We start from the raw sequence: 10,762 nt of genomic DNA, 5'->3' as shown, positions 1-10,762 counted from the left end.
GTAATATATTGAGACAATTGGAATCACAAGCCCGAGAGCTGTGAATTAGTCAGCACAATTGATTTATGTAACAAATGTGTGGGCTAGTTTGTGAGGAAATCCCCATGTACGGTATGCCCATGCATTGTGTTTGAGTGGGTGTAGGGAAGTGAATTATGTTTGTGTGTATATATAGTAAACCTTAAACAGCAGTCAACTGCAAGACGCTCTCGCTGGAGGAGTCAATATGAAGCTGTCACTTGCTTTCAAAGGTAAATAATACTTAATAATACCAACATCAGTCATTTTTTACTGTATTATGGTATTGGTTGTGAATATGTTGTATCTCTGCAACAGCTTTGGGATCCCTGTGTCTGCTGCTTGCAGATGGATTTCCAGGTACAGTATATATTATGAGTGACGCTTACTTTTATGTGATTGTGTTTTTGTGCTAACCTTAATTCGTCCTGCAGTTTCTGAGAATTTACCTCCAAAGATCATCGGGCCAGAGCGTGTCAAAATAAAAGCTCATCCAGGTAACACACACAAATGACCAACAACTTTAATACTATGTTATTGGTTTTTATTTATTTATTATAAAGCCATTTAAATGTGGTCCTGTACATATATTGAAGCTATACTGTAATTGTGTATGATTTGGTCTGGATATGTTCTGTACAGGTGAGCAGCTGTTTCTTCACTGTGAAGCGTTTGCAAATTGTGAAGAGACCCTCATCTACTGGCTCGTCAACAACACTTTTCCTGAAGACCTGCTCAGCAGTGGCAGAATAGTAGAATCAGATGAGTGAGTATTTTGAGTTTTAACTTGAATGGAAATGACCATGAAGTGCAATTATCGATACACAATGGGTATGAAGTTCTACTGTTAAAAAGCAGGACGTAATAAAAAGTAATTATTGATGTAACATCCTGAAACCAACCTGTGACTGAGCCGTTATGACTGTTTGTTTTAGATCGACTTTAGATGAGGGTGCGATCCTACAGAGGAGTTTGCTGTTGAAGAATGTCACGTCAGAGGACCTCAAATCCTCCTTCACTTGTGTTGTGACAAACGCCGCTGGAATGACCCGAAAGAACATCATGTTAGCAGCAACAGTTAGAAGCAACTGTAACGTAGGAAAAAATAGAAAACACTGAATGTCACTTACAGTAAAAAGTGCACTGCTCTGAGCCATGCTTCACTTGCAAACTGTGGATTGTAATTCTGTGTTATACTGTTGGGTGGGAGAACTATGAGGAAGAAATGTAGAAAACTTAGGGTGCATTTGGTTCTACAATAGCACATTATTTTCCTGATGGCTTCCCATCAGTGAGACCAATAGTGTTAAAATGTAAAAAGCAACTTCTAAATTTTCTGTGAAAGGAATACTTTAAGGTGAAACCAAACATACTGGAGTGTATTATTACCCTCTCCTAATACAAATTTGATGCAGCATTTCGAGGATTATCCTTTTTTTCAAGGAAACCCCACATCCAGAAGCAACATTGTATGTGGACCTGAATGCACCCTAAATTATATAATTGACTCTACCATCTACTGACTGCATATATAGAATATTGTAACAGTTAATTGCTAGGCTATTGGATATGTTTGTGTATCATTCCAGTGTCTGTTTGCTAATAATTGATAAGCCATCTTAAATGTGTATACATTTGAACCATATAAAAAATATATTCCATGATGAGACAAAGTCAAATCAATCAATTCACTCACAAACTCTTCTATTGGAAACCTGTGGTTGTTTCCCCAGATTTTTATTCTTAACTGTATTACTTATTTCAAAGAGATCACTTTTTTCCATTGTATATCACTTTCAGTACTTTCATGGCCTGTATTAACGTACACTGAGATAAACACTTTAATATTTAGCAGGGATTAGAGTACAGATGCTTTTGTATGATAAACAATTACAGAGCTACAGCTCTTGAATGTGATTACTGCATTACACAACAAAACAATAATTTAAGTGGCCAACAAGCAATAAAAATGGATCAACAAAACTTAAAGCAAAAATAATTAAGTTTTCACATATTTTGAATTATAGTATTAAATTATGACAAAGGGCAATAGTCATGTTGCTCATGATTTTGTGATAATAGTGCAGTTAAAAAGGCTATTAGGAATTTTAAGTCATGTCAAGCACAAGCTAGCAGCAGACAAGAAATTAATAATGGCCATCAAAATTATTTGATTGTATAAAAACGGGAAAACATTCTCCCCAAATCCCTTTCTCCCCTTTAGCTTCTTTAAATCCATGTCAACACAATAAATCACACCTTCCCCTCAAATGATTCTGTTTCTAAATCTTTGGTTCGTCAGTATAAAGCTCCATAAGTGCACGTTGGTTGAATAGGAGAGAAACATGGTTCTCCATCACGACAGGCACGTCTTAAACAGTTTTCCTCTCGTTAGAATTCAGCGGAAGCCTCGACAGTTATTTTGTATCCAAACTATTTTGTGCAGTGATCAGTGTTTAAAAGAGTCGCATCAACTGGATGCTGCCTCTGAGGCTCACACACCCAGCTCTTCCAGGCAGCGCTGCAAGTTGCTATTCCTGTCAGGATACTGGTTTTCTCCCATCTTCTTCCTGATGAGGGCAGCAGCATCTTCAATGAATGAACACTTTACAGAAAATGTGCAGAATGGTTGGAGAAGTTCCAGGTTGGTCTTAAGCGCCATGCCAAACAGGAAACGCAGGAACATGTCCAGTTTGCCGTCGTCACACAGCAGGCTTCTGTCCACAGCACTCTTGTACAGCTCCATTGTCTTGTGGCCCTTAAACATCCCCTTCACCTTGTCCTTCAGATGCTGCTCAAAAATGTTCTTTCCCTGGTTCCTGAAGGTGAAAAACACATAAAAGGCAGCCAGGTACTCCTGCATGGTGGGGTGGATAAAGCTGATGGAATTCTCAGTATACAAGACAAATGGCTTTGTGAGGTACTGTGTGCACAGGCCACTGTCATTCACTGCCTCCTCGATGTCGATATCAACCTCTTTCCAGTCGTGCTTGGTGATCCTGAACTTGCCCTTTTCCAGCATGTTGAATGCCAACTTTCCAAGTTTCACAAGGAAGTCTGTCTCTTTTTCTGGGCTTTGCAGTGGAGCTCTAAATATGCGACGCTGACGTGTGAGTGCAAGCAGCAGCTTTGTGTACATGTAGGTGATGCTGTTGGGCAGCTTCGCCCGGGGCCCCTGTTCCTTGACTATGTGCTGGTACTCATCAGCCACCAGTGAGCAAAACAACGGCAGGTGGCACATGATGCGGAGGGTTTTGCAAGAGGTGATATACGCAATAACTTGTGCTGCTTGATCTGGGTCCTTAAATCTCTTCTTGAAGTATTCGTCCTTGTCTTCGTCACGGAAACCACGCACATCTAACTCATCATAATGCATATCCCAAGGAACGCAGCGTTTTATTTGCGGCCGAGAGAAGACCAGGAATAGGCCGCGCCAGAGCAGCTTATTCCGGAGGAGATTGACCACGAGAACGTTCAAGGCGACAGGGTCTGAATGGTTACTGACAGGCGAAGTGTTATAAAAGTCAAGCTTCCCTTTGTACTCATCAAGACCGTCAAAGATGAACATTATTTTGCATTCCTCGCATTGAAAATCCTCCTCCCTCAGTTTTTTTGTTGCTGGGTAGCGTGTGTGTATTATTTCCAACAGGGAGACCTTGGATTCCTCATACTGTTTAAGGTCTCGGAATGTCAAAGGAAAAAGGAAGGACACGTGTTGGTGGGACCGCTCTTCAATCCAATCGAGGACTATCCTTCTGACTGCCATCGTCTTCCCTGACCCTGCCACTCCTGTGATCAGCACAAACTTTAAGTGTGAATGCGCCAGCCTTTCAGCGCTCAAAATATCTTTAGTAGAAAGCAGTTTCCCTGTCTTCTGGTTGCTGTCCAGCTTTGCTATGGTCATGACCTCATGTTCAATATTTGGGCCATTATCACACGTCGTGGTTATGAAGAGATTAGCGAAGACATCGTCAACGGGCCTCTTCTCTCCCTGCTCGGCCGAATCGTCACATACTTCGCTGTATATACTCTTCAGAGTCTTGCATAAATCGTGACGTACTTCATCTGAGAAAAAGGAAAATGTGCATGTAAATATGTGTTTCTTATTTATTTCTTTTGAGCTGGCAGTGAACTGGATGGCCTTTGATTTAATTGCACTTTGACTATTATCTCCTTTGGCTTGTGTAAATATATTATCCATCAGTTTGGTTGAGATTAAATTAACAGTAATAAGACATTAATACAGGCGCCTACTTACTTCTGAGGCACAAAGTCTTGAGATAATCAATCATATCCTTTTGCCCAATTTCCTCAAGAAGGGTTTGGGTGATCTGCAAAGACGACTCCAGGTTGTGACACTCGAGCAACCGATCCACAAGGTCCACCATGTCCATGCCTTGCGGAGGCGTGTTGAATGACTGTGGGTAATGCTTCCACAGCATCATCTTGAATCTCCTCAAGTCCCCCTCGGACAGCTTCCCAAGGGTTTTAGAAATAGCCTGAATCCAAAAGGAGGAGTAAATTAAAGCGTAACTCTCGCCAAAATGCAACCTAGGGTCTTTTTGTGAATGTACCCGAGTCAAACTTTCGTTTAAAAGCATAATTAGGACGGAAACGCCACTTTTAAGATTTACCGTATTCTCCTTTTTCGGTCAAATGGCCTTTTGAATGAGAGTGCTAGGGGCACTTTTATGCTAGCCTCAAAATAGCTATTTTTAAAACACTAAAAAGGCTCGACACAACATGAAACTTTGCTCAAAGTATCACCAGGGGCTCTACACATGAACTACACCGGTGCACAAGGGATATACTAAATCTGCGGCTTTTTGTTTTGATATCGACTCGTTTTGACTGCCGAGGTGGTAGCGGCCGGAAACAACAGGAGCTATGGTGAGTTGTTAAGGAGCTATGGTGAGTTATTAAAAACCTTTTTTAGTAAACTCTGGGTACACAAACAATGTTCTCAATGCTTTCGTTAAGGTGTAGAGCCCCTGGTGATACTTCGAGCAAAGTTTCATGTTGTGTCGAGCCTTCTTAGTGTTTTAAAAATAGCTATTTTGAGGCTAGCATAAAAGTGCCCCTACCACTCCCATTCAAAAGGCCATTTGACCGAAAAACGAGAATACGGTAAATCTTAAGACGCTTCTGTCCTAAATGTGCTTTTAAACAAACTGATAAAGACAAAAAGGGAAACACAAACTAACCTTGAAAGTGAAAGCCACTGTCAGAGAAGGATGCCTAATCTCTTTTGGGTCTTGGATTAACTCAGGTGCGTCAGGAAGCTCTGAGGCAGCATCATCTTTGCTTTTAACCCTGGTGAGGCCACAGTGGAGAGATGTAAACATATGTTAGTGTCAGTTTAGTAATTACACACACTAACATGTCTAAGTGCAAGGCCATAGGTGTGTATTCCTTACTTGGGGATGATCTTTTCACAATCGTCACTGTCCAAGGAGTAGCAGCTAGAGTATGAATCTGCTTTGTTTAGCTGGAGCCTACAACCAGGATGACAAGAGGGTTTAAAGTATATTCTACAAAATGTCATTACAGTTTTACAACGTTACAATGAAATTAACAACAAGGTACGGTATTTTGAAAGGTACAAACTACAAGCACAGATGCTTCCTGGGATTTACCGGGATGAATGCAGGAATTTAAGGACTGATTTAAGCTTTGAAATCGTTTGTTTGGAAATGTCTTGTTTGTACCTCGTGGAGGATCCCTCTTCGTCATCCATGTTGCTTAAGTTCTCCTCACTTGTCATTGATTTGTAGCTCAGAGCTGGAGAAAAGGCTGGGTCCACAAAATGCCTGAAAAAAAAAAAAAAGTTTGTTAATTGCTCAGTGGCCACATAAACAATCACATGCTTCCATAGTACATGCCAGATAAGCAGCCCATTGTTAACGTAGTGCTTTCTCTCAAGCAGCACCAAGCCTGTCAAAGTCTAGGGTATTTGAATTGGGGACAGGGACTTAAAGTTCATGGACAAGCATGGACTAATTTTACCTTTTTTATTTTCTTGGCTTTGTATTGATTCTGCGGTTTGTGAACCGCTAGGCTTTAGTTTTCTTGTTTTATTTCTGTGCATGGTTCAGGTTGGGTTTTTTTTAAACCAAAAAGACAACCGTGAAACTTAGGTGGAGAAGTGGGATTTCATGTGATACAGTTATCACATTTAATTCAGGTATATTACACCCAATTACCCCTGTATTTAACCAAGGTAATTCAACATAAAAACAGATAGATGGAGCAAGAAAAGTTAAGTTCTTCCTTTAGTCCAATAGGGGAAATGCTGAGCTGACACACCTCATTGTTACAAGTAACATTCTTTTCACTTTGTACTGTACCTCTGCAGAGAGTAAATGATAGTATACAGTGCTGCTCATGAGTATAGGAACCCCTGCTAAAGTTGACTAAAAAGAGGAATAAAAAAACAAAAACAAAAATCATCTTTTGGAAATTGATCTTAATGCCTTAATTGAAAAAAATTAGGAAAAATCCAATCTTTGAGAACACCTAATTGAGGCAGGCAGATTTCTATTTTTAAAGGCCAGTTATTTCATGGATCCAGGATACTATGCATCCTGATAAAGGATGACCTGACCCCATACCTAGAGATTAGCATGGGGTACTTTCCATAAAATCATCTCTCAATGCAAATCAAACCAGCTATTAGGCTAACTGAAATAAAACCATGCCAAGCTCTAGGTATGGTGAAGGGTATGTGATGATGTGGGGCTATTTTAATTCCAAAGGCCAAGGGAACTTTATCAGGATGCATAGTATCCTGGATCCATGAAATAACTGGCCTTTAAAAATAAAAATCTGCCTGCCTCTATGGGAATTTAACATAGGGGTGTACTTACTTATGACCCCTGTATTTTAAGTAAGAACATTTATTTATTTACGATACATTACTCAGTCACAAAGAAAATTGTTGTCCTTAAAGGTTGGATTTTTCCTAATTTTTTCAATTAAGGCATTAAGATCAATTTCCAAAAGATGCTTTTTTTATTCCTCTTTTTAGTCAACTTTAGCATGGGTTCCTATCCTCATGAGCAGCACTGTAGGGCTAGAAGTAATTTTTCAACTTCAGATATATTTTCACTACTTTCCATAAAATAATACCCTACAGTGAGAGAGAGAACCCTTAGAGCTTGTAATTGAAAAATCTCAGTACCAGTGGCTGGTATCCATTGGACTCGGCCCCAGGTCCAGAGAAGGTCTTCTCTCTGGGATGTAGTAGAGGTTGTCTTCATCTTCATTAGTGTCACTCTGTCCACCCTGTGGTCCTCTACCAGACACGGCATCCCCGATAGAAGAGCTGCCTGACGGCGTGACCATCCCCTCCATTTCAATGTCGTCCATCATGTTATGGAAAGGGTCAGCCAACGACTAACATGACAAATGCATACAGCGATCACTTTTGGTTTTCCAGGGTTTGGTCTCAGGACAGTAATCTTTGTACCTGCATAAGAACAAACATGAGAAATACAATATATTGGTTCTTTAATTCTCTATCAGGGTGTGTAAGGAACTTGACACCAAACCAGATATTCAGGTTTCTTCTGTTGGAAGCTTATTCAGCCTGTGTCTAGGCTACATTATGATACTGCATTGCCTTGTAAAAAGATAATTGCATGCAAGGTAGGTAAGAGAAATCTCCAGTAAATTCAAAATTAAATTCTTTACATTTTATTGAATTTAAATCGCCTTTGGCAATGAAAAATGTTATGTCACAGTTTAGTGTTGCAGACTTTATGGTAGATACAGAACAGAACAATTAAACGATGAAATAAAGCACAACCACAATCATCAATTTGCCTTTGACATTTAAAAAATAGATGCATGATCATTTTGGATTGTGACATAGTTGTTTTCATTTTGAGCCCAGAAATAAGAGAATAGCGGTTTGTGTTGAGCATTTTGCTTACCTTTACTGTAACACACGACCACCAGTGTTTTAGAAGATACAAGCAAATGTTTGGGTAAGGGAATAAACCCTCATATTTAATTAGGGACTCCTTTAAGGGCACCAGCCCCAGGTTGGACCACATATAAGTAAGTAAGACTCTGGTTCCCCCTGGAGATGAAGCCCGTCTTTCTTTATCATATTTCTCACGAATTAACAAAATAAAACTGAAGCTGCACATCGTTCAGTCTGACTGACGGACCATGTTAACAGAAACAATGGTATGTTAGCAGCTTTAGCTCGCATAACGTTAACTGCTGCATAGTCTAGCTAGTTTTGACATTTTGTGGTATTTCAACTTCACTCGTCCTCCCTCATTTCTCCCCATGTGATATTTCAGTGGCAGACGTCTCACCAGCGCCGCCGACCTCTCCACGCGCCATTATCGCGAATAATGTCAGTTTTAAATTAAACGGGATTTTATAATGCGTTTATGATTTAACTTGAGGTAGTTAGTTAACGTTAGCTTCAAACTCTGGATTTGGGACGCTAACGCTGACGTTACAGACTGGACGGGCTCGAACCCGGCAAGGGAGTTTTATGCAAAATTATAACACTAGCTACTTTCATAATGGTCAAAATGTAGATAAAAACGTATTGGTAATTACATAAATACATTATTGCTACCTTCTATTCATGCCACGAATAGACGTTAACTTACCTTCGTTTGTCAGTTTGATTCAGGAAGTCAAAGTTTCTTCTTCTTTCGTGTCCTATTGCGTGGGTAGCAAAACGTATAACGCAGACTCTGCCACCTACAGGCAGGACACCTAAAATGTGAACAACATGCAGTCTGTTCAAAACTCTTTATAGGTACGGTCAGAGGAGCCATATATTTCTCTATCACTCTGGGTACGGTATATGGCTCAAACACAATAACTTTTATTCTCATGGGGTTTATAAGTCATAACGTGAAAAAGCTTAACGTGATTTAATGTACCTAAACAACGATCAATCATCACCACATTTGTGGTTCGATTTTTTGACAGTTTTCAGTGGTTATGAGGAGCAATATGAGAGAGAAATTTGGTAATTATTGATCATTGTTTAGGTAGGCCTACAAGCTTTTTCCTCGCCATAGGCGCCAATGAAGAAGACAACGCTAATGTGAGATAACTTCTATAATCGTTGGATTTCGGTTTAGTTCTTTCGACAGGCTTAAGTGTTCATTACAAGATATGGCCATGAGAAATTGCATTTGTGATGATTGCTCGTTGTTTAGGTAGGCCTACATTAAACCACGTTAAGCTTTTTTTTTACGTTAAGCAGAATGTCCCGACAGGCAGTGTTGTGAACAGAGAAGCGTGCAGCCAGCGCAGCAGCAGAGCGGGTGTGTGTGTGTGTGTGTGTGTGTGTGTGTGTGTCTGCTCTGTGGGGATAGAGATTGTTGTGGATTTTTTGGCATCTGTCGCTCAAGAATTATATGTCTTATGGACTTTTTTTTTTTTTTAAACTAAATTGAGCTCGAGGTTTTCAAAAAAAGTGGTCGGTACAAAATGACTCATGACGAAATCTGGTAGGTACGCGTCCCCACCGTCCCCACCGAAATCGACGCCTATGTTCAAATGTGAACTCAAGTTTATTATTCTAAATGGTTAATTACTGTGCTGAGGCCCAAGTTTCAGAGTATTTTACTATGCAATAAACACATCCTGCATGCAGAATCAAGTAAGCATCAACAATTTACTGCATAAAACATTAGTAATACCCTTTTTCACATGAAAGACATTTCTATCACAGTAGGGAAAGCACAGGTGTAAATAGTAACATTAATAATAATGGTGGCTGAATTCCATTTAGCTGCTTAAGTCCAGGGTTGTAGTATTGTGCATACTAGCTCACTGTCACACTTCACACAAAACAGAGCCATCATTAATGTTATTAGTAACATATACAATGATTGTAAAAGTAAAAATAAAAAAGAAGCTTGTGGCTGATATGTTTGTGATGACAAAGTGTTTCAGCTGAATATCAGTTTACAGTGAAAGTCCCCAGACAATTTATTTACTGTGCTTTTTGCTAATATTTATTATTATTATTATTAATAATAATAATAATAATAATAATAATCATAATAATCATAATAATACACTTGAACAATGATATACCTTTTGAATGATTTTTAAATTGAAGCAAGATAAATACTCAGAACATTATGTGTGAAAACAGAGGGTGCACAGCTGGCCTAAATCAGGCCTGATTAGTGACCAAAAAACAGCCTCATAAGGGTTTAGCATTGCACATTGTTCAATGAGCAGTTTTTAAAAAAGGATAAAAATTGATGCAGCCAGACCAGAGATATTGTGTAGGCTACTTTATTCCACTCATTCTTCTTACTACATTCTACATTACCCACAATACAACTCAACTGCTGAGAATTTGGTTGGAGATTCAGGTGTTATACTACTAGCGGCTAATGTATCATCACGCAAAGATGAGGAGCGGGCGACAGAGGTCTAGTAAGTTTACTTCTTTCTAACTTCACACCCCCAGATTAGTTTTTCCATTCACTTAGTAGTTTCAAAGTACTCATACCCAACAGACGCTGACTCAAGTGACATAAATTGAGGCAACTAACGTCACGTGAACCCCCTCCAGCATCACAATAGGCTTTATGCAACATTTTCCTATTATTTAGTAGCCTACTGTGTAAGACCTGTCAACAGACATTGATGTTTAAAACTCAAATTTTCTTTATAATTGGGGTTGCCTTTATGGCAATTTATAAAGCTTTGGTTAAAATCTTTGCAGCATTAGCGAATGAGGAGAAGG

The 10,762-nt window shown here is 39.4% G+C and overlaps 2 protein-coding genes across 2 annotated transcripts; one reads left to right on the top strand and one right to left on the bottom strand.

Annotated features, from left to right (window-relative positions):
• The first annotated feature begins 17 nt into the window (after positions 1–17).
• LOC144527771 (interleukin-1 receptor accessory protein-like) lies at positions 18–1,675 on the top strand. The gene is made up of 5 exons (XM_078266010.1): positions 18–251; positions 337–378; positions 453–515; positions 661–784; positions 954–1,675. Exons 1-5 carry the CDS (start codon positions 227–229, stop codon positions 1,135–1,137), a joined length of 438 nt encoding a protein of 145 aa, XP_078122136.1. The 5' UTR covers positions 18–226; the 3' UTR covers positions 1,138–1,675.
• A 45-nt stretch (positions 1,676–1,720) lies between these two features.
• nlrc3l1 (NLR family, CARD domain containing 3-like 1) lies at positions 1,721–8,713 on the bottom strand. The gene is made up of 7 exons (XM_078266008.1): positions 8,652–8,713; positions 7,199–7,486; positions 5,727–5,828; positions 5,436–5,513; positions 5,223–5,331; positions 4,277–4,517; positions 1,721–4,083 (listed from the first exon to the last, which is right to left on the bottom strand). Exons 2-7 carry the CDS (start codon positions 7,387–7,389, stop codon positions 2,513–2,515), a joined length of 2,292 nt encoding a protein of 763 aa, XP_078122134.1. The 5' UTR covers positions 7,390–7,486; positions 8,652–8,713; the 3' UTR covers positions 1,721–2,512.
• Between the last annotated feature and the right edge of the window lie 2,049 nt (positions 8,714–10,762).

This window comes from Sander vitreus, chromosome 13 (genome assembly GCF_031162955.1).
Source record: "Sander vitreus isolate 19-12246 chromosome 13, sanVit1, whole genome shotgun sequence".
In the NCBI taxonomy this organism is placed as follows: Eukaryota; Metazoa; Chordata; class Actinopteri; order Perciformes; family Percidae; genus Sander; species Sander vitreus.
This window is presented reverse-complemented; position numbering and strand designations above follow the sequence as displayed.